Here is a 23,685-nt window from a genome sequence, read left to right as displayed (position 1 = left end):
TCTATTTGCAACCGGGACTATCCCTTGGATGGCTCTGACAAGTAGCTGGTGTAGAGGCATTTTAGCATACGGCTTCATTGGGACCCCATCGCTGAAAACATCCCCCCCCCAGCCCCACTTCGCTGTATGCCAGTGGTCACGTAAGTCACACTGCATCACTTCCAGCCAGAGGCCGTGCTTCACACACAGAAAAAATGTCCTCTCCTAGCTGCAAGTTATTTGCAATCACTCCAAATTGTTCCACGAGCCTATCGTGCAACTGATAGGGCTCTTCAAAATGGCTCTGAGAATAATGCCAGCGTGAGCGTTCAATTATATTTATTCACATTACTCCAAGAGATAGCTTGCTTTCGTGAGCATCTTTGTGGGCAGAACGTTTTTCCAACCGAGTGTTTGGAAATAAAATGGGTCACAATCACTGAGGAAGACAGTCTGCATGTTTTATTCACAAGCACATTTTGTGAACGTTTATTGCTACATACGCCCAGCTCTAGTGAAGATGGACATCCCCAGTTCTCCTTCTCATTTTCTCTCTCTTTGTTCTTACTTTTATCTCCACATATTAACTGAAACCTATTGACATTTGCAGTTATCAACCGGAAAGAGAGAAGAAAAAAAAAAAAAGCAAGTAGGAAACTCTATGCAAAAGGAAAAGTTTATTTCCTCTTAAACCTTTTCCTTAAATTCAATTACGTTGCTCTCATCCACAACAAGCTAATGGCCACTTACGGAGCCCATATCAGATGCAGACACGTAGTTTCTGCTGAGCAAAAATTTCCCTGGAAAAACACCACTTCATTTACTGGTGAGTTGCTTTGCTCAGCTCTGACAGGCTTCCATTCAGGGCTGCCATGACGAAGCCCTGGACTGGCCATCATACCCACAAAGTCCCAGCCCCATGGCAGGCTGCAAGGGACACCGCTTTTTGGTACTGTGGCCCTGGGAGATCTCTCAGCTTTTTGGTTTCTGTCTGCATGGTGGGAGCAAGTGTTTTAGGGACAACTTCTTTTCAAGAACTCCTTGTTCAGCATTTCCAGAAGCTGCTCATTCTTACAGGGTTTTGGGATACTGAAACATTGGTCAGGGTCTCATTGTCACCAAACGTCACTGTTTGGCTGTGCAGCCCAACTACCTTGCTTCTCTGGCAGCCTTGGGTACCAGGAAGACCCCACACAACCCCAGGGGACTGAGGAGGATCCTCTGTGCTACAGGGCACAGTCTTCCACTCTTGAAACACCATGAGCTCATCCCTGCATTAGGCTCAACAGGAGAAAAGAGGCCAAGAAAATATGAAACAATGTAGGGAGGAGCAGAGCTTGTCAGTTAGGAGACAGGCCAGAGTTGGCCTCCTTTCCCCCAGAAGCCAGTGCCAAGATGAGGGATGGAGGAGTGAGGACAAAGTGCCCTGGAGGAAAAGGACAAAGGGGAGGAGTTGGGAGCCTTACATATCTTCTCTAAAGACTTCTCATTCCCTCTGCCCTAAAAAGATCAGTACAGAAAATGATTTAAAAAACAAACAAACAAAACCCCAAAAAATTACACAGCTCTAAGATCAAGATAAGTAATGGTTTCCCTAAAGGCGGAATAACGAGCCTTGATTAAGGAAAAAAAGGAAAAAAAAATGAGAGAGGGAGAGAGAAGTTGGAGGAGGAAAAGATAACGAAGTACCCCCTGATTCTTTATGTTGCTATCTTGGGAAATGTTCATATCTGCAGGGACTTCTTTCACTGCTGCTGCTCTTGGAGTCAGCTGATGCTTGTTATAGTGCACACATGTGCAAGGACAGCTGTGTGGGAGGTGCTGGCTTTCTGTGCCAGTGGTGAGAAACTCACAAACAGCTACATGGTTAGTGAAACCAACACCCCCAGATGGGAATGATCTTTCATCAGGTGCAGTCAACACAGGGGCTGTAGGGTGGCCATCACATGCCAGCAATGGCAGGGCTGCTCCCTACCAGCTCAGGCTGTTCAAGTCCCATCCAACCCAGCCTTGAATGCCTCTGGAGATGGGACATCCACAGCTTCTGCAGCACCACACCATCCTCTGACTAAAATGTGTTCCTTCCTCCCCCTCCAGATGAAGGAGGTCTGTGAGAAACAGATTTCCTGAGAAAACCCCAAAAGCTGTGGCCTCCATGCAAGCACCAACAAATCCTTGTTAGCAAAGCCAGCCCCACAACTCATCATTCAAGCTCTAAGTTATTATCATTTTACAGACAGGGAAGCCAGGGTAGAGCAAGTGAGGGTGTTTGCAAGTGAGCCCATGTGTTCTCCATTACCAAACATCACACTTCCTGACTGCGGCATGACCTGACTGAAGCACTAAATAGCATCCAACATTTGTTCTCCTCGTACACCCAGACTGATCAGTAGCAGGAAGCACAGTTGCAAACTCATGCAAACCTGGGAGGTCTGGGGGAGGGTTTGGAACCCCAGGAGCACGTGCTTAGACATCCAGAAAAGGGACAACAAATGTGTTGCCCTTCTGCATGAAGGGATACACCTCCTGTCGGGGGTGCAACAGGGAATCAGCAGTGTTATCCATGGCAAAGAGAAGGGTCACGCTCAAATCAGGACCACTTCTTTGTAGAGCACTCATGAGTCTGGAAGAGATCCAGAGATGGTTTGAAATTCCAGCCCTGCTCACAGTACAGCTAAAGACCCACTGAGTCCTGGTGAGCCAAGACTGCTTTCCAAAGTTTGTCTCCACAGGAACACAATGATACTTCATCATCCTTCTGCTTTGTTTGGGGGCTGCTCTGGGTTTGAACTAAGTTACCCTCAAGGGACCCCTTCCCACCTTAATGAAACTGTGGTCCTGTGATTCTCCAGTTTGGAAGGAAGAGGTTGGAGCCAAAGCATCACTCAAGCAATAAAGCTGTTCCACCCAGCATAATCACTTTTATCCTCAGTGAATCTTTGAGGGAATTGTTCTGGGTTTCTGCTTAGAAAACAACATCCCTGCAGAGACACAGCTGCAGCTGTGTTAACACAACTGGTCACCCAGAAACTTCTAAGGAAAAAATGGACCATTTCAGCTCACTTTACAAAGAGGATGCTGCCTTGCTCTTTGCTTTAAGTCACAAGGCTGCAGTAGCAGAATGAGGGAGGGCTGTCAGCATACAAGTTCAGATTATCCCTAGATGCAGAGGCCAGCTGATTTCGAGACTAAAGAGCTGTAGCCTCCCCACAGGCACCAATAAGTCTCTCTGCTCCACAACATGTTGCAGTCCCTACAGCCACAGCCAGCCCAGACCTCAGCACGTACACAGTGTTTTGAAATGACCTTTGCGACCTGAATCACCTGCCTAGGATGTGAAGGGATGTACAGAAGAGATTTTCTCTGCTCGGGCAGCCTGGACATTTCTATGTGGCACAGAGCCAGCTCAAAAGGCTGCACATCAGATTGAGTTAAGGCCCCATTTACAGGATTTGTGCCTTTCCCTACGAAGGCAAAACCCCAGGTGACAGCAGGCTTGTGTAAAGAAACACACCACACAGTCAGCTTCCCTGGGTCAGGAGGTTTCCAACACTCTTTCCACAAGAGCTGACATCTACAGCACATAGGTCACTCTTCAAACACATGGCCCCGTGCCATTCACCCACATCCAGTCCTAGCCACTCATCTTCCTGGCCATCAGAACAAGCAGCACACTCCAGCTCTGGCTTGTCTCTCTCCTCCACATCCTCTGGGCCAACCATTTGCCTTCCCACGCAGAGCAGCTGGCTCCATCCTTGCTCACGTGTTTCCTACCGACCTTCTGGTGGCTGCACCAATTTTCCACTAACGCTGTGCTGGGTCTATGCCCAGAGGTCTCCAGCTCAGCAAGACACCAGAGACCTGGAGCCATTACTCTATTGCACCCAAGACACATTTGGCTTTAGTCTTTGGTCTGGCTGGGAATGCCTTGCATGGAGCAAATGGAGCAGCAGAACTGGAGGGGCTCTCATCACACCAGCATCAGCTGCCACCTCCTAGCTGAGCAGTGAAGAGAGCTTGCTGTGAAATAAAGCAACTCACACAAACTTCAGCTCCTTTACATGTAACTCTGTCACGACATACCACAAGGGATGAGAAGAGGGAAGAAAGTGGTGAGAGCAAAAGCACTACTGCCCCAGTGAGGTGGGCTGCTGAGGAGACCTGGTGGGGTGGGAAATACAGCTGCTGGACATCATTTCCTGCCTTGTTTCTTATCTTAGCAGAAAAGATTAAATAAAAAAGGTTAAAAAAAAAAAGCAAATAGTATATGTTTGGTTTAGGGCTCTAAACCCAGCGTCACCACAGGGCCTGGACTTGCTTCCTCCAGCAAGGCCAAAGAGGCACCCACAAACACTGGGCTCCCACACCACAGTCAGCATTCCAGAAACAGGAACCCTTTCAGCTGTATCAGCATTTATCCTGCCTCAGCAGGGCCCCTAGCAACACAGGAGTGCAACTGGGGATCAGTGCAGATAGAAGAGTGGAACAGAGGCACTTGGCTCTTGTTACTGTCCACCACTCCAGGATAGCTCGCAAGGTATGAAAACAGAAACCATTACTGCACCAGGCTAATACCACACAGAACACATACCTTCAGTTCTGCCCCAGCACTTCTCCATGGACTCCATCCTGTGCAGACTTACACTGAATAGCAGGAAGCCCCTATTGAAAAGCAGAACACAGATGGGAAAGCAGCTGAAGGCCGGCATGAGCTAATGCCCTTTCTCTAGAGCAGGGACCTTCTCCATGTGCAGCTCAGCTCAGGCACCCCACCACTTGTGGTGGAGTCACTGTCCCTGGAGGTGTTCAAGAAGCACTGAGGAATGTGGATAGTGGGCATGGTGGGGATGGGCCGGTGGTCAGACCTTAGTGATCTTTTCCAGCCTTAATGATTCTTCAGTTCTGAAGGAAGGAAAGTAAGTGTGTGCTTGTGTGCCCGTGTAAGGAAGACAGCATGTCTATTTATACTCAGCATTGTATAGACTATGGGAAGGGTGGCTGTAAGCACGCAGCCTTTAGTATTAATTTATTACAGAGCACTCAGTGCCTCTGTGATTAAAAACGTACATCCAAGTGTGAGTTGTATGTGGGTTATTTGGGCACAGCTGGATGGCATGAAATGTTTATTGCGCACATGCATTGACCAGGAGAGTAGGATGCTCACACGAGGAAGGGAGCTGCAAGGAAGTGATTCAATTACAGCATAAGTGTATACAACACACTCGCACAGTATAACATGTAAAAAGCATTTGTTTGTACAGATTTCATGCTTGAATCTGCAAGCTCCCATGAGAAGCAAAGAGGAAATGATGAAAGGAGCACACATCTGCACACGTGAGATGGGGAAAGACCAGGGATGCTCACACTCCCAGAAAAGAATTGCAGCAGGGGTGCCATGCTGCAACTGCACGCATCAAAATTCCTTCTGAGCAAACCCCAGGAGCTTTATAATCTGGATTAGATTGGTGTTGCACCCAGCTGTCCCTTGGTGCAGCTGAGCTCTGTAAATTTCCCAATCCTGACAGCTTGGGTTTGAAGCCTGACGCGCGGGATCTCTGGCACAATGCCTTCAGCTTTCTGAAGATGAAGCTTTTCAAGCAGCCACATTCAACCAGCATCAGCTCAAACAGAGCCAGCGTGCAGCGGCGTCTCAAAAAGACAGCCAAGCCTGGTGCTGCTTTTAGCATGATGTTCTTGCTTACTGAGATGGGGTTTTCTTTCTTTCCTCTGAGCCCCCAACTGTGGCTTGCACACAGGTGTTGCTTCACTGAAATCTGCATGTTGCATGGAGCTTTTCAGGAAAAAAAAACACCAAACATGACAGGGTTTGCTGCTAGAATTCCTGCTTTTGCTGTATGGCTGCAATGCACTTGCATGCACGCGTGTATTTTGAAGACAGGAACATTGCTCCCTGCAGGCATGTGCCTGTGTGCAACAGGGGCTCAGAGCAGGCAGAGCATACGGGGCAGCGGGGGGAACGGTTGGGGGGGCAGCCCATTGCTGCCTGCACACAGCGTCTGGCTTTGTGCTCATCTTTCCTGCCACAAAGCTGCAAGGTCGCAGGAAGAGGAAAAAGGCTCTCAGTGTCTGTGTAAAGAAAAAAGAAGAAATAAAAAAAAAAAGGAGAGGGAAGAACCCAAGAACAGACGCAGCCATGAGGCACAAAAACGTTGTTTCCAGGTGCCCTCTTGTGGCCTTTTTGAGGTTTCTCCTCACATCTCGTCCAGGCACGGGAGCTCTTTACACAGCAGAAGAGAATAAGAAAAAAATTAAGCTAGGAGTCTTTTGGAAACCAAACACTTAATGTACTTAAGCAGATGTAACCTGCGGGTTTATCCCCTTTAAGAGAAAGAAAAAAAGTGAGGAACTACTGGGAAAGGACAGAGAAGGACTGCAGAAATAAGGCCTGCAGAGACACATGCCTTCATAACCATGCCTCCTTATGGACAACAGCCAAGATTACTCTCCCTTGTGCATAAGCCGGTATTCCAGAGACAGAAAGGTGAAGGATTTCAACCTAGTCCAACTATTTAGAACACAACTAAGAAACCCTCACATCCTTAAAAACAAAACCAGACCGATGTTTCCCATCAGGGAAGCTGTTTCACTGCTTGGATTGTGGCTCATGTTCCAGCTCTTGTAGCAGAGTGCTGGATTTTCTGTACAAGGAACAAGGCATTTATGGGATGAACCATTAGTGGTAAGAAAGAAAGAAAGATGAACTGCACAGCCCTGCTCCACCTTGAACTGGAAGGCCTGGAATGCCTTCAAGCACTGCTCCTCTCACAAAGCCTTTGCCTTCCTGAAGACTAGTCATCTCCCCATGCCCTGCAGGAAAGCTTAGGGCCTCCAGCAGGGAGGTTTGCCTCCTGCTGTGTAAGTGGCAGTATGTGCCTGAGTAGCGACAAGGTGGGAAAGGAAACAGGGACCTGCTTGTAGCAGATTGTGAACAGAAAGTAGTAACTGATGTCAGGCAGGGAAAGAGCAGAGCCCCAGCTGTGCCACACTCCCACTGCCCCACTAGGTGACAGCACCCACACATGGTGTGCACCCACAGCATCAAGCGTGATGCTGCCAGCACCTCTTGCCTCCACCTCTCACCTCTGAAGATGGCTAAGAGCACAGTTTAGCAGCTTGGACCAAGGACAAGGCTTTGTATGGGAGCTGCACAGTAGATAAAGGTTGCACCCTACACTCCCTGCCTAGAGGTACACACCAGAAGCTGGCTAGAAGGTTCTGGGCTTAAACAAGGCACCCCTATATGGCCAGCCCACAAATTTCCCTTCACCCCTGGTGAGTCCAAGCAGTGATTCATTCCCTGAGTAACAATGGGCTAATTGCCCTTCAAGCCTGGGTCTGGATCTTGTGTCCCTCCCTCCTGACATGCCACTCACCACCTAAGATGAAGAAGCCCTGGCCACCACTGTGAGAGGGCAGTCAAAATCCCACACCTTGTGCACAAAAGCCAATCCCCCCCCCCCCCCCCCCCCCCCCCCCCCCCCCCATCCCTTCCTCTCAGCTCCAGGCTGTAGTTAGATCTCATTGCAGCCTTCCTGCACTGAAAGGGATTTTATAAACATGAGGGAAACTAACTTTCCACACAGGGAGACAGCAGTAGGACAAAGGGGGATGATTTTGAACTAAAGGAAGGGAAACTTAGATTAGATCAGTGAGGGCATCAATCCTGGCCTACTCTGGTTTGTATCTACCAGCTTACCCTGTGGGTCCTCGAGCACACTTCGCCTATGCTGCCACATGGCAGAGATCTATGGGCTGGTTGCCACACGGCTTTGCAGACAAGTGTCTGCTTCCAAGACGGCTACATGAGAACACCTGATTGCTCCTCACACACTGCACAATGCTTGATGCTGAAAGAAGATGCTGAGAGAAGATGCTGAGCAGCCAAGGCCCAGTGTGAGAGATTGGGCAAGTCTGTCAGGCTCACGCCACTATGCCTGTCCCCAGCTTCAGCCCACAGCTGACCTGTGTTTTCTGTAATGCTGGGCTGAGCTGCAGCCATCCCACAGAAAAGCACCATCTGTATCATTTATTTCATCCCATGTAGCTACTGCAGTTGCTTTTTTTTTTTTTTTTTAAATATATATATATATATCTCAGAGAAGCAGAGCTTTTGTTTCTTATCTGATCAGCCTAGGCCTGTAAACCATTCTTCTGAACTGTATCTTATAAGGGCTTTGGAAGCACCCATCCTTAAAAGCTTCTGGAGAGGGAAAGGACTAACAGTTCTCATTACAATAATGTGCACACAGATGTTGAGTGAGTTGAGACAGCTGCTTTGGTGCCCAACAGAAGCAGTGCAGTTTTTCATCTTTAGATAAGACATCAAGGCTGCGCTTGCCTCAGGTGCTCTGTCACTGTTCTTCTCTAGCACAAATGCTTTGAGACAAAGGGGACTCACTGGCTTCTTCCTTGTCTGCCATTTTGAAATGCTTCTCCTCTCTTCTTGACACCTCCTCTAACCCTGGCATCACCTGTGGCACTTCAGCAGTTTGGTGGCTTTTCTAAAGCTGAACTGCTTTTCGTTACATGATCTTCCAGCACCCTTCCCTTCCACCCCAGGCCAACCCCAGTGCCTTAACCTCACAGAGACAATAGGTTATCAAACAGACCTTTCTTTGGAGAACCTTCGATTCCCCACAGCTCCTTCAACATGCAGAATTTCCACTGTTGAGCCTAAAGGCTCCTTTCGAGTCACTTTCTGTACAGACACATTTCCTTCCTTCCAGTGTTTTTTTAAGACTTTATGTTGCTCAGTTCCTCTTTGTGGTGGCTGGCTTTTGGTTAAGCTCTTCTTTTTCAAATGGCTAAAACAAGAAACAGTCTAGAAACTGTAAGCTTAGCAAAAGGCATCAGAGGTTTTCTGTTTGAATTTTGGGCTTGAGATATGGACAGTTCCCCTGCAACAGGAGCCACATCCTCATTCAGTGATTTGCTTGCACTGGCTACTGAAATCACAGCAAAGCCACATAAAATTAGTGATTTAGTACAAAGAATGCCTGCAGCACATCAGCCTTGCAGTCACCCCAGCCTTGCATGCCCATCAGCCTTGCATGCCCACAGCCATAAAGCCATTCTCAGAGACACAGCTCCCTCAGGTGGTTTGCTGAACAGCTGTAACACCTCCAGGAGACTGGAAAAAGATAGCTACAGTGATGCCATACATAGAAACTCATTAACAAAGCTTCACATCTCCATTTCGTTCCCTTTTTTGTTGGGAAACCTCACCTCACATCTGGCAGAGGAAGAGGGATGTGTCTGAGTTCGGGACTTAACCACAGAAGTCCCAGCACATGCAACATTCAGCAGCAGGCCCTGGTGTCCCAGCTTGAGGGCCTGTAAGGTGGAATGGTACAAAGATGGTAACAGATATTCAAGATTATTTATAGCAAAAAACTCACCCATATGGATGCCTTCACTGGGAAATGCTGAGACAATCTCCACCAGGGAGCAATCTCCAAGAGATGCTGCCTTAGTGGTGGTCAGCCCTTAAATGAGGTCCAGAGGAGGTGGAGTCAAGCTCCACCCCTTCCGGGAGCACAGCTCAATTACTCTCACCTGTGCTCCCACAGCTGAGCCAACACTTGCCTCAGCTGATTAATCAGAGGTTCAGGCTGCGATTAACAATTTCCCATACGGGGCCTCGCTGCCTGTCCCACCTCACCAGGGAGCAGGAGGCTCAGGGATGCACATCAAGCTGCTCCCAGGCTGTTTGGTTTCTGAGTTGTTACTTGTACCCCACAGTCCCCTTGTGCCTGCTGACCCAGCCTGGGACAGCAAGAAGGGCTTGGAGTGAAAGTGGGTATTTGTGTGGAAGGGCAGTGGTGTGAAATGCCTTCCTTCTCTTAGAACACAGGCAGAGAAAGTTCATGGGAAATATGGCCACTGAGTGCTGCTGCACAGAAGGCTTCTTTGTTGTGGGGTTCTCTCTTCCTGCTGCCTTAAAACCTGTCTCCAGTGCCTCTGAAATGCAAACACCATCTAACAATATCACAAGATCAAAAGTGTATGAGGTGACAGGGAGTGGTATTGAGGCTGGTGCTACTTACAACAGAAGGCAGAAACCAAACATCAGCTTGAGGCATTTCTTTGTCCTTGTTTTGTCCACATCTCTGACATCCCACTTGCACGGCCAGCACTTGCAAGTAGTATTTGTGGAGCTTTGCCTACCAAGTTGTGCTTTCCTCTGACCTGTCATCCATGGCACACTCCACAGAGGAGTGTTTCAAAGACAGTTTCAAAGACAAATTCAGCATTTCTTGAGCCTGCTGCAAGGTTTCAGCACAGCTGAAGAACAGAAGTCTTATTTATCAGAATAGAGGGCTGATGGGCAAGACAGTCCCAGCTAAGGTTGATCTTCATATCAGAGCCTGAGGATCTGATGCAGAATATGAGGGATGCCTTTTCCCCCATGGTATTATTTTTAAAAGCATGCCAAAGAAAGACATTTACAAGCCACAGTCTCCTACCTGGCATTTTACAGGCTCAAAATTTCATTTTAGGATTGAAATTATTTGAAGAGCATGATCACCTCCTTCAACCTGTTGGCCACGCTTCTTTTGATGCAGCCCAGGAGGGTCACAGCATGGTTTGGAGCCTGGCCTCATGGGTAGAGCTTCACCCAGTTTTGTAGCCAAGAGCAGAAAAGCTTCTTGCCTCCCACTCAGAAAAGTTGGCTTCCTGCTGCAATCCCTTGCCTAAAGAACCAACATGCCCCACCACTGGGACAGCATCCCCTCACACTGCCTCAGCTGCCCACAGCTGTTTAGTGTGTTAAGGGGACAGAACATGGAATGCTGCCCACCCTCAGGCTGAATGCGGTACTATGGCTCTCTTGGCTGAGGAAGCAAATGAGGATTTGAAACCAAACCCTGAAGCACCAATGTCTGCTGCAGCTAGAATCACAGCAGAGAACTTCCCTGCCTAGTAATCCAGAAACCAGCAAGAGGAATCAGGCAGAAGACTCTCAGGCTAGCAGGGTACTTCAAGGAGAGGTCAACTGCAGAGCAGGAGCACAGCTACGAGCACAGGCACCAGACTGCAAGAGTAGCTGGCAGTTTTGCAGGGCTGCTTACCAGGGAGCTGCTAGCACAGCTGTTTGGCTGTGCCTCAAGCTCCACACAACCATCCCCATGGGCTGAAAAGAGACACCAGACATAAGGAACAGAGTTACAGATGCCTACCATGTAACCAGAAGCACGAGGTCCCTCAGCCTAGCCAACACAACTGAAGCTGAGCAAGTGTCACGGCAAAGGAACACCTCGAAAGCACTGCTGCAGCTTTGTTTAGCCCATGGCACAGAAGGCACCGTGGCAGTGATGTCATAAGAAGGGTCAATACATAACAGACAGTACCTCCCAGGGATCTGTGACACCTTCTGCATCCAAGTTCCTGTGGCTCACAGACCAGAGTGTTTTTCTCTTCTCTGTACCAAAGGGAGATTTCAACAGGATCCCAGCACAGGTATGAGCTGAAGCCCTCATTATCTTTATTCATTCACTGCAGGGACACAGCTTATATTACAAAGTAAACCATGAAATGTTTACCAAACGCAATTTTAAGCAGTAAAAACCCTAAAACAAGCTGCAGAAGGCTAAGGCAAGAACAAGTAACCCTCCCATCACTGTGCCCATCCTGGAGCTCAAAGTGATTGAGACCCCCTCCTCTTCCTGACAAGTGACTTCCCCACCCTCATATCAGAGGATAAAAACAGTCACATTTCTGAGGAGAAACAAAAAGAAGGCTATTTAACTGCCTTAAAGAAGGCTATTTAAGTCAGCTCTGAGAGGAATACCCCACATCCTTCTACCAATTGCAACAACATACTGTCTGGACATCTTGTGCTCTGTGACTCTCACAACTCTCCCCTTCTCCATCTCTGATGGACCAGATGGACCAGTTTAGCAGACACTGCTCCAAGAAGGAATGTCCTCTCTCAGCTCCTCAGCCATCTGATAGAGCCAGTTGTGAACATTCCCAAAGGCCAGAGGAGCAAGGAGTGTTCATCCAGAACATGGAAAGTGATGCAGGAATAGTTTCTGCAGTCCAGGTGCACACCTCCACCTTTGGGAGAGTGAGGCCTCTCAGTAGTTCTCTGTAATCAGCCGGTAACAGCAACCATGAGGTGCTTACCAGCAACATCAGGGAGCATGGTCACTTGTCATCAGATAAGTGACCTGGTGATAGAAGCCATGGCAATTCAGACAATAGCATTGTTAAGGAGGCTGCTTGGCAGTTTGAAATACTGATTTCAGGAACCCATATATATCAAGATCTGTTCTGTGACAATAAAAACAACAAACTACCTGACTAGGCAAACAGATCTATAGGGAAAGTGGTAGAAAAAAATGAAGGATATACTCCTTCCCCCTTACATTTTTCACACATGCATGCTTCAAGTCTGTCACATCTCCTTTCAGTTTATTGTCCTCTGTGTTGGACAGCACCAAGTCTTTCAACATCAAACCAGTGATTAGATACAAATAATAATTATGTTTAGGAGACCATGCATCTAGTGCTGAAATCAGAGGGCTGTTCTAATGCACAAAAAGCAAATGAAAAGCTATATGACAAAAAGAGGTAACATCTACAAATCCACGTTGTCTCAGGCTTTCACTTTTTGATATAACTCATCCAGAAAGCAAGACAACAATGCAGTGCAATAAAAAGTGAACCACAGAAAGATGCATGTGTCTTCACATAGAGTCACTTGAAGAAAAAAGGCCCCAGGTCTTTCTTCAGCTTCCTCCACTGTGTCTCTTCAACTCCAGTTACTTGATGCTCTCTCTCATCTTCTGCAACTCCAGAGCAGAGCGCTACACAAGCCTGTGTAGGAGGAGTTCTGGACTGTTGTAAGGTTTCTTCTTCCATAAGAAAGAGCCCTCCATCCCCCAGGACGGGTGTTCAGTGCCTCTCTCTCAGCTGGCTTGGAGCCGGCAGCTGGGTGCGTGGCCTAGGCTGTGGGGGCACTGCTCGCTGCTGTGCATGTGGCTGTGGCAGAGGCCTCTGATGCACACAGGTCCGCTGGGGGTTAGGGTTAGATGGTGTTTGAGGGAGCTTTCGCATTGCCATCTCTGTGTCCACCTGGTGGATCTGCATCCTTTCCTCATCTGCAAAGACAGGAGGCCCCAGTGGTCAGGCACCTACTTACATCTAAGCAGGAGGCAAAAATTCTTACTGAAGTCCAACAGCGAGGGAAGACAGTTTGGAACACCATGTAATTATAAAAAAACAACCATATAGGTCTTACCTGCACAGCCACTGTCACTGTCCTGCTACTCCAACAAACAACCAAAGTCACTGCCACCCACACACTCAGGCAGCACTCAGAGTTTTGCAGCAGCCCCAAAGCTGAGGCCAATGCACCTGAAGACACTACAGCCTTCTCTGGTCACTGATAGACGCTCTCAGCCTGAGCTTCTCTGTCTTTTGGAGGACACACTCAGAGGGCAGTGAGGCACTGGCATAGGCTGCCTGAAGAAGCTGTGGTGCCCCATCCCTGAAAGCCAGATTCGGTGGGGCCCTGGGCAGCCTGAGCTGGTAGGGGGCAGCCCTGCCCATAGCAGGGTTTGGGACTAAGTGGGATTTAAGATCCCCTCCAGCCCCAGATGTTCCATGATTCTATGAAATAGGACACAACCACAGGCAGCAACACAAAAGCCCTGATCTGCCACTGTCTGCCATGAAGGTTTCCTGGGACCTGGAATCCCAGCATGAATTTCCCAGTAGGTAGAATTAAATTCATGCCATCTCACTTTTGATCATTAACTCATCATTTGTGATATGGCAGTCACTTTATCTTAGGTATTGAGAAATGTACCCCTTGGGGAGCTGAAATAACCTTACGCTCAAGCTGTTTCAAAGAGGCCAGCCACCTTATTTTAGTTCTTATCATCCCAGATTTCTCTTTCTTGAATCCAGGCCCAAAAACTGAGGAGGTGCTGTCAATATGAATGGGATCAACTACTCCCTTGACAAGGAACATCAAGAACAGCCATAGTGTAAGGCAAAATTCTAGTGGCTTTGCTCATGCTGGCATTTTGCTCATGAGATGTGCCAAGTCTTCTAAGACAACATTCTGTGGGTGCACTGTTATGAGCTCTCCTAAAAGACAAGGAGAACACCTGCTGATTTTCTGTGGTGATAACTTCATAGGAAGTGAGGGGGCCATGATGAGGTACCCACACTGAAGTTCTACTCTCAGCCATGGAAAGCATCATGCTAACCCTTGCCATCAGACTGACCACATGCACCTTTGAGGTATCAGCTTGAGTTTCTTTCAAACATTACCCTTTTTACTTTGACACATACTGCTGTGCAAAGGGGCTTGTTCTCACATTTTGTAGTTCAAGCACTCACACAGAGCCTAGCTGCTACTGAAGATCATACAGCACGTCTGACACAGTATGTGGGTATAAGACTTGGAACCAAGCCTTCAACACCAACATGCTGCTCTGGCAACAGGATGATCTCCCTCATACTTGAGCTTCTGAGTGGGCCAACCAACTTTTCCTGAGCATCAGCTCAGCATCCTCTGCCCACCCAAACCAGCAGCAATAAGCAAACTGCAATCCCAGGTAAGGCTTTGTACAGCAATAATAATGAAAAGATGGTAGTTGTAAATACCCAAAAGGTTATTTACAGGAAAAACTCACCCATATGGAAGCCTTCGGTCTGCTGGGAACCACTGAGGCAACCTCCACCGACGAGCAGTCTCCAAGAGAAGCTGCCTCAGTGGTGGTCAGCCCTTAAATGAGGTCTAGAGGAGGCGGAGTCAAGCTCCACCCCTTCTGGGAGCACAGCTCAATTACTCTCACCTGTGCTCCCACAGCTGACCCAACACTTGCCTCATCTGATTAATCAGAGGTTCAGGCTGTGATTAACAATTTCCCATACAGTCTTCTATCAAGACAGAGCCTGCACTGAGAGATGACTCTGGCAGCATATTTTCTTAATGAGGTTTGAATTCTGGACAACAGATGAGAACTTTGCCCAAAGACTTTTTAAGTGCCTCAGACTGGACCTCCAGTGTTGATATGCCAACTACATTGTTTTGCAGAGAGAAAACGCACCAGGAGTTGCTTGAGGAGACCCCCATAAAAGATGAGTTCTTGCTCTCTCCTTATGTGATGTTTTTCCAAAGGTGACTAACAACATCAGAGATCCTAATTTTATACTATATACTTTTACTGAAAAAAAATCTACTTACATACTTATTTGTATGTTTAGCCCCATGGATGTTCATGACAGGTGGCCTTGGCAAAGGATTAGAACACCAGTTCTTTCTACATAGATAAACAGAAGGGCTTGAGAACAAAAAGCCTTTTGTTCAAAGTGTATGTCTGAAACCAAGACTGACAATAGCAGCTGATGCGCTGAGGTTCACTACACGCTCAAGATAAGCTCTTGCTCCTGCTCACAGGGAAGCTGTCAAGAAGAACCTCTAGGATATTAGGTGGCTGGAGAGAGTTTAAAGCCTTTGAACACTTACCATCATCTTCAAGCCTATCTGCTTTCTTCTTCCTGATGCAATAAATAAGCAAAATCACAAAGACAACGAAGAACAGCGCACCTCCTGCTATGCATGAGATGCGATAGAGGTCCAGCTGGCCTAGTTAAGAGAATAAAGAGGATGTTAGAGGAGAAGACATGACTTGTGTAACATCAACGTAGAGTTTGGTATTGTTCTGCCATTGAATATGAAAGCAGCACTGGTGAGAGAACCCACCCTGTCCTTTCTCTGTACACGGAAAAAAAGTTGTCAGTTCTCACACTGTGGTATGGAACAATACCACAGGAACTTCCTTGCAGAAACCAGCGCACTTGTGCATGTTATATCCTCTTAAATTATCACAACTGGTCTGCTCCTGCAATAAACACATTTAAGGGTAACAATTGTCCAGGCAGTGCTCAACACCTAGCAGAAATAAACTTTCTAAGTACTTCATCTGGGCTGCACACACAGAACAGTTTGTCTCATATCATTTTTGTACTTCCACTTCAATTTTTAGCTATATGCAAATTAAAAATAGTGAAAATTAAAAAAAATAAATAAATAAATAAAAAAACCCCAAAAAAACCAAAAAAACCAACAAACACCAAATATCCCACATCCTCAAATGGGAGTTTGATTTGTTCAGTGAGCAAAGATTTATGTGAGCACTCTGTATTAGACCAGCTAAGTTTTGCCAGATTGACTTTCCTTCATCACCTCCTGCCTTGGGTGTTCATGTCTAAGCACAGGTGTTAGGGAGCTCAGTCCCTTAGAAATGGGCCTTTCCTTTGCTTCCTGAAGCAAAGCTCAAGAGGAGACTCTGCTGGTGCCACCTCAGCATGCACAGAAAGGGCAAGAGTCACAAGACTGAAGTCAAAATGTACACCTACATTATAAAAACCATCATAAGCCTGGGCTGCTCCCTGAGAGTAAATGGAAACAAGTACACTCAGCTCTTCCCAATGCAAGACCAGCAGCTGAAACAAGTGCTGTATATTTTCCCCTTCAATACCTGCTTCTCCCAGCTGACCACATGGTGAGCTCTGGCAGACTCATGTCTATATGAAGACTTTGACAAGCTCAATCCCATCTTAAGCTGTCTTGTCCACTAAAGATCAATACTCAAGGTGGCAGATAAAACCACAAATGACGTAAGGAAATCCATTGAACACTTGAGCTATGCTCATCCGAGTCACATAGTCCCAGGGCTTGCTAACTTCTCCACGATCTCCTTCCTGACTTCCAGGCAACCTTGGGAGTCCAAGTAGCTCATTTTTCCCCTTTTGAGAACAACCATGCATATCCATTGGTAGCAGACAACCATCACCTTCATAGGTACAAGCATGGAGAGGAAGAAAATAACATACAAGTAGCTTTCCCCACCATAAGGGTATAAATCAAGAGCAAATACCCTGAAAGCAGTAAGATATTTTCTGCCTCACACAGACTGCTGTATGCAATCAAAATTCAGCATCAGCAGTAGACTCACATTATTGTATACAGGGAACCATGGCTGCTTCTGGCTTCCAAATCAACCCCACAGATAGACAACTATGTAAAGTGAGCCCTAGCTGATTCTGGCAAAAGTAGGCTTCTTACCCTGACACTTGATTTCCTTCTCAGTTGTTTTTTTGCTGACTTTGTTCTGAACAATACATCTGTATCTTCCACTGTGTCGAGTAGTAAATTCCACCTCTGTAACATTCGTTTGGGATTTATTGATTTTATCATGAGCCAATTCTATCGTAAACACTTGGTCCACAGTCATCTTCTTCACCGCACATTTCACAAACAGGGTTTTATTAATACATTCAGCATTGAGGACTGGCTGAGGAACAGGCTCTGAAAAAGATAAGGAATAGGCAGATCTGACAATGTTTCTCCTTTTGAAAATCTCCATTGTGACACAGAGAAGGGAATTGCAGTATGGGAGTAGCACCAGCTAACGAGACCAGAGAAGAATGAAGAACAAATCAGACTTCACTGTAGAAGCAACACAGCAGTTAAAGAAATGCCATCTATTAGCCTACATTTTCATCCTAACACACTTAGGATCCTTTTGTCTCTTTCCATTTTCCCCTCAACTCCTTAGAAAGCATTTCTTCCTCAAACAAAGTGGGACCGTTTGTGCCAGCAAGAGTAACTACATTATATCTATTCTGGAGCCCATTTTCACTGCAGCATTGCCACAATTTGAAAACTGATTTTTATCCTCCATTCTTCTTCTGAATAGAAACATTTGTAGCTAACATCATAAGGGCATTTGACTTCCAGGTACTTAACCATACTAAGCACAACCTGAAGGGACAGAATCATTAAGATTAGAAATGACCATAAAGATCACTCGGTCCAACCACTGATGTATTCTCACTGTGCCTACTAACCACATCCCTCACTGCCACATCACACGGTTCTTGAATATCTCCTGGGTCAGTGACTCCACCACCTCCCCAGGCAGCCTGTGCCACTGTTTTACTGCTCTGAGTGGAATTTTTCCACTCATTTTATAACTTACTTGAATAATTTGGGCAGAAGCCCCCAGTATGGAGCTCAAATGGATCTGCAGACCATCTAAAAGCACTCTGGCACAGAACTGCATGACACGGCCAGATGATCTCCAGGCTTTGCCTGGCTCGTGGTCATTGGAGGAAGTGGTGTTTTCAGGCAGAGGATGTGGATAAGGGAGGCTGGAGAGAGCCCCCTAACTCCTGCCCCAGTGTTCTGGTACAAATGCAATTAGCTCTGCCTGTACCCATCAGAAGAAATTTCCTTCAAGACAGAACAGCCACTTACAATGCTTTATGCATTGCCAAAGGCACTCAGCTTGCATGACAGCCACAATACAAAAGCTCATCACAACAGAAAACAGAACAAAACAGAGCACTCGGCTCCAAGAAGGCTATGAAAGAAAGAGCCAATTTCTATCTCTCTGTGCCCTACAAGCAACTAGTTATGTTTTGGTGCTGGAATCTCCGTCACTGATGACAGATATTGAAGCAGAGGAGGCTCACAGGACTTTTCTCAACCACAGAAAACTGACAGAGGCATCTGATGGAAAAAAGCTCTATTCCAACTTCTAAATGAGGTGAACAACCACAAACTAGGGCCACCTCCAGCTGTAGGCAGCATCAGATATAAATAGCATAGGTTTTAAAGCCATTAAGAGCTGTCTGTAGCAAATGAAGCCTAGGTGCACATTATAACAAGGAAAGGCACCTCCCTTCCCTCATTAACTTACTCCCCTTCTGCAAGTTGTAGAGCATCTTTTGGAAGAAAGCCCCAGTGGAAACACTGAAGTCCAGGTCATGTTAGTGTGTGATGGTGTCACCACCTCAATTATTTCTTTCTCTTCAGAGCAGCTGTCTTTTCAACTCCAGTAGCACTGTGTAAACTGGATGACAATTGATACTAGCACCCAACAGTTACTAAAGTGTTTTCTTTCCACAGCAGTAAGGCAAGATCTCTGCTGCAGAGTAGGGAATTGACACAGCACATAGTTAACTTGCAGTCTATCACCTTAACCTGGCATTAAACCCAGGTAACCCCAATGACAGCTCACTGCCTTAAAACATAAATAAGGCCCCTTCCTTAATCTGCAGGCAGTTTACAATGAAGGCTTCCAACAAAGAGCACAGACCCCTGGATTGGTATGGAGATAGCAGAAACTCACCCAAAACAATGAGCTCTATTGTTTCATCTGCCTTCAGCTTTCCCTTCTTGTCATAAGCAGACACCTTGTATATCCCACTGTCTTCTTTCACCAGCCGCTCTATTCGGAGAGTCCCATTGAGGAGCACTTTGCATCTACACTGCATCTTCTCCACATAATATTGAATTTTTTTGTCTTTTATTTGAAGCAGCCTCTCGTTGTCTCTGCTCCACACTGTCTCATGCATGTTTTCAGCAGTGAAACTGAGTAGAGCTGTCTCATTCACTGTCTTGTAAATATTTACGGTACTGGTGCCTATGAAAGGAAGCACAATCCATCAGTCAGTTCATCCCAAACAGTCCTTACTGCCTGCTCAACAACCATAGCCATAGAATCAAAGAATGCTTTGGGTTGGAAGGGACCTTTAAGATCATCTAGTTCCAACCCCCTGGAAAAGATAGGGATATTACCCAGTAGAGCAAGTTGTTCAAAGCCCCAACCAGCCAAGTCCTGAATGCTTCTTAGGAGGGTACATCCACAACCTTACCAGACTGTTCTGGTGTCTCACCAGCCTCACAGTAAATACTTCCTTCCTAATACCTAGTACCATGATCCAAAGGGTTTTCATTTTCTAGCCACTCACTCTAAGCCTCATTTCACGTCTTTCCACTACTTCAAAACTCTCCTTGATTGTTTATTAACTCACTAGTACTCAAATTAATTCTGAGGAATCTGAAAGTCACATTCACAAAAGCAGGCTTTATCATCTGGGTGAGCTATTCATTGTGATTTTGAATGCTGAGATTTTTGATTGCTTGTGGACTTCACTGTAAAATGATGGAAAGCACAACAACGACAGCAGAGCAGCAAGATCCCAGGCTAGTGAGGATCCACTCAGACACAATGGCAGCAGACACAGAAAAATGAACTACTTACCATTAGAAAACCTTTAAAGTCCTCAAGTAGGCAGATACCTCCAGATGAGATTTTCTTATCTCCATTTCCAACACTTAAATGAGGTCTGGAAAGGGGTAGACCCTGCCTTCACCCCTTCTGGTCACTCAGGTACATTGCTTGCACCTGAGATCCCTTGGGTTGAGCACCCATCAGGTGCTCAATTGCTGGTTCAAGCCCTAACTCAGCATTTCCACTACATTCACTCTTCCTGCAAATAAGGTCATTTGAGTGGGCTTAGCTCTTGGCACGGGCTGATGTGCAGAGCAGACACTGATGTCATCATTACTGCAAGCAGCAAGCTTATGGAGGTCCTGGATCATGGGGTCACTTCAGCAGCAACGGTGATGGCAACAATGATAAAAACAGTGGCCTGTAAGAGGTGTCTGTGTCAAGAAGTGAGTACATGACATCAAACTGGAGGAAGACACAGGTCTGTAAGTCACAGTGCTGCTCCACAGTGCATTTACCCCATGTTTCTATCACAGCATCACAGTATGGGAAAGCGACGAGAAACAAACAGCTAACCACAGCCTGCGAGCTTATCAGGCACTGGTGATGCTGGGAGATAAGTGAAGTCAAAAAACAAAGACTTTTCTCCTGACAAGTGCCCTTTGATTGTCCTCTGCAAAATAGGTGAGAGGAAAGCAATGCACAGCAGCTCTGGGGAATCATGCTTCTGGGGACATGTTCTCTCATAGAATCATATGGTCATTAAGGTTGGAAAAGAACACTAGGATCACCTGTCCCCACCATACTCACTAACCCATGTCCCTCAGTGCCACATCTACATGGTTCTTGTGGTACACATCCAGAGATTTCACCTCAGTGCAGCAATGCCTGCATCCCAGCTGCCAGTGGAAAAGTTGTAGAAGATGTTAAAAAGCACTAACAAATGTAAGGTGGAATATATTCATTACTAAAAACTTTCATTCTGAACTGCAACTTCTTTCACTGTTCATTATCCATATCCATTCCTCTTCCATTATAGGATAAAACTGATGGGAAGGTGGGGGGTTTCCTCCCAAATACCAGACAGAGCTGATTCTGCTCTAACTTGACAGATTTCAAGCACTTTTTCCTGCAGACATAGAAACTGTGCTTGTGAACTTTTTACAGTCCTTCACTGCAGCATATAATCCATTAGTCCACAATGATAAACTACAGTGGCAACTGAAATCCAGTTGCTGTTTCAGCAAACTAATAACATTAGAGATAACTGAGGAGTTAAAGTATTTTGCCTCTGCAACAAGAAAATGAATACTAAAGTGTTTCCACCCCAGCCTAAGGCGAGGTTCTCAGTTCAGTATCACATGAGGTATTTGATGCACCAAATGACACATTCTGAAGCCATGCTGTCAATCTGGGCAGCAGCTAATCTTCCACAGAGATGGTCCTATGGGTTGTACCCAAATGGTTGAGTTCCAGTACCTGTCTGCTCCATCACAAGGAGGCATTTAGAGCTAGGAACAGGATACCTTTGTGTAACAGATATGCACATTTGCATTTTCTATCCAGAAGTATGGAGAAAAAGATCTAAGTTTTCAGGGAAAATCCAGTGGCATCTCTAAGGACACATCCCTATGGAGATCCCATGGAAAGCAGTGGATTCCACACAGGTGATACTACAAATGTGTTTAGCTGAGTAAATGGCAGTTCTGCTAATGTCAGCTGAAATGCTCTTCAAGGGGCAGAAAGATCAGAGCTGGCAGCGTAGACCATTTGCAGCCACAAGGAAAAGTCAAAACAAGAAAAAGCTCTGAAAAGTAACTTTAGAGTAAGTAAGGAATCTTCTGTTTCTCTGCTTCAGGTAAATCTGAAACCCATTTTCCATTCAAGGGAATGAACTTCATTTCTGTTTGGGAAGAAATGCATCACATACCGAACAGAAATTCCTTACTTGCCAATTAATTTTGTTCTGGAATTAAAAAAATACAATCAATCTTCAGTGGAATGAACAGGAAAAAAAATTATCTGTGCATAGATGTGCTGTTAACTCATAGATTAGAGAGAAGGAGACACCTTAATTAAGTTTTTAGATTAATACTTTAAAAATGAGAGCAGCGATGTACAAAATGTAAGTAGGCATTTGCTTACTGTTCTCACATCCTGGGCTCCTTGAGCTCCACTGATAACACTGAGATGTAACACGCTTCCTCTTAATATTTAGGGAAGAATATAATTTGCACATTCAGGAGATTTGCTCATCACTGATAAGAAAAGGTAATTACATGTGATAATGGCTCTGCACAATGCACCATGAAGTAGATCACTAATGTAGTACGAGCTACCTCAAGGGCAGAGAGAAAACTGCATGCTGATATTTCTTGTTACACACGTGTCAAACTAAAGCTCATTAACTTAAAACCAGAGCTGTTTACAGCTTACTGTTACAATAGAAATTGGAAATTCAGGTCTTGCCCTCCTCTTCTGGATGAAAATGAAATCAAGTAATAATATCCACAACCCAGAGACTCTCCAGGCACATCACCCACCACTGGGAAAATGGAACTAGTTTCTCATCAGTAACATCCCACCAAGTTGTAAATTGTTTAAAGGCAATTTTAACAACAGCAGCACACACACACAGAAAAAAAGGTTGAAGATCGTAATGAAGACTTACATTTTGCTTTGGGAAACAAAAGCAGCAAGCACTTGACTAGGAAAATCCTCCCAAAGTTCATTTTCAGGATCCAAAAATCCCAGTTCCGCCTTATCAAAGGCAGCTCCCAGCATGTGAAAGGCTTTTCATCTGAAAGCAGCAGCCCTGCTCGCACAGCCTGTGCCCTCCTCCCAACCTCCCGTCTGCACCCGAGCACTTCTTGTTTCTCACCGGACACCCACAGCAGCAGCAGCAGCACCTCCTGAAGGCTGTGCTCTGTCAGGATGGGGAAACGTGTTGTGATAGGGACAGCATGACAAATGCACCCCCCCAACCCCTGAGGCCTGCCCACTCAGCTTGAGGGCCAGACAGGGCTATTGTCCAATGTCCACCGAAAGAGTTCAGCTCCACTATCCATGTTATTTCATTTATGGGATAGATGCTCCTTTGGGGCAGGGGTGGTGTGAGCCCTCCTGCTCCCCTGTGTCCCCCTCAGCAAAGAGGGGACAATAAGCCCAGTTCCCCAAGTGGGGAACAGAAACTGATGGCTTCTGGGCAGCATGTGCAAAGGAGACATAGTTCCCTTGGAAAGTATTAGATCAGCTTCACATCAGTGTCTGATCTGCAAAGGGGCTGGCCCACTGCCACACGTGGGTGTCCCGTAGGCATGGCCATCCGTCCAAGTGAGCCATGGAAGAAGAGTGGGCTTGGAACAGCATGAAAACATGAAAAACACTGCCTTGCTCTATCCAGAAACTAGCTCCAAAGCTGGCTGATGTTGGAAAGACTGTGAGGAAGGAAGATGGGAGGAGGGATGGGAATTAGGTCCAAAACCATGTGAGAAGCTAATAAATCCTTTATTTCGGTTTCCAACATGAAACAGATGGTGTGGGGAGGATTTTGAATTGTCATCTCAGCACAATCCCTTTGCAGTAGTGGCCACTGAGATCTTCCAGATTTTTATTGCTAATGGAAGCCAAGAAAGAAGAC

At 46.2% G+C, this 23,685-nt stretch overlaps 1 protein-coding gene and 2 long non-coding RNA genes across 4 annotated transcripts; 1 reads left to right on the top strand and 2 right to left on the bottom strand.

Annotated features, from left to right (window-relative positions):
• Window positions 1-373: 373 nt before the first annotated feature.
• On the bottom strand, window positions 374-11,268 carry LOC107321974. The gene is made up of 3 exons (XR_001558738.2): window positions 11,181-11,268; window positions 4,571-4,641; window positions 374-573 (listed from the first exon to the last, which is right to left on the bottom strand). It is a non-coding gene; the product is annotated as an uncharacterized LOC107321974 (long non-coding RNA).
• Window positions 11,269-11,361: 93 nt separating this feature from the next.
• Window positions 11,362-15,489, top strand: LOC116654213. Its single transcript, XR_004309249.1, has 3 exons — window positions 11,362-11,460; window positions 15,056-15,139; window positions 15,226-15,489. It is a non-coding gene; the product is annotated as an uncharacterized LOC116654213 (long non-coding RNA).
• Window positions 12,093-23,028, bottom strand: CD2 (CD2 molecule). Of its 2 annotated transcripts, none has more exons than XM_015879498.2 (5): window positions 22,717-23,028; window positions 19,161-19,454; window positions 17,090-17,332; window positions 15,488-15,607; window positions 12,093-13,106 (listed from the first exon to the last, which is right to left on the bottom strand). In XM_015879498.2, the coding sequence occupies exons 1-5, from the start codon at window positions 22,775-22,777 to the stop codon at window positions 12,901-12,903; spliced, it is 924 nt and encodes a 307-aa protein (XP_015734984.1). In that variant the 5' UTR covers window positions 22,778-23,028; the 3' UTR covers window positions 12,093-12,900. The 2 variants fall into 2 exon arrangements, with proteins under 2 accessions (XP_015734984.1, XP_015734992.1); XM_015879506.2 differs by lacking the exon at window positions 22,717-23,028 and adding an exon at window positions 20,076-22,673.
• Between the last annotated feature and the right edge of the window lie 657 nt (window positions 23,029-23,685).

The sequence above is a fragment of the Coturnix japonica genome, chromosome 1 (assembly GCF_001577835.2).
Source record: "Coturnix japonica isolate 7356 chromosome 1, Coturnix japonica 2.1, whole genome shotgun sequence".
NCBI classification, from domain to species: domain Eukaryota; kingdom Metazoa; phylum Chordata; class Aves; order Galliformes; family Phasianidae; genus Coturnix; species Coturnix japonica.
The sequence above is the reverse complement of the archived record's forward strand: the minus strand, read 5'-3'. Positions and strand labels throughout refer to the sequence as shown.

Coding starts and splice junctions, on each gene's coding strand:
- CD2 (XM_015879498.2), bottom strand. CDS start 22,777: ATGAACTTTGGGAGGATTTTCCTAGTCAAGTGCTTGCTGCTTTTGTTT. Junction 17,333..19,160: donor AATAGAGCTCATTGTTTTGG/GTGAGTTTCTGC, acceptor TATCTTTTTCAG/AGCCTGTTCCTCAGCCAGTC. Junction 15,608..17,089: donor GAAGGAAATCAAGTGTCAGG/GTAAGAAGCCTA, acceptor TCTCTTAACTAG/GCCAGCTGGACCTCTATCGC.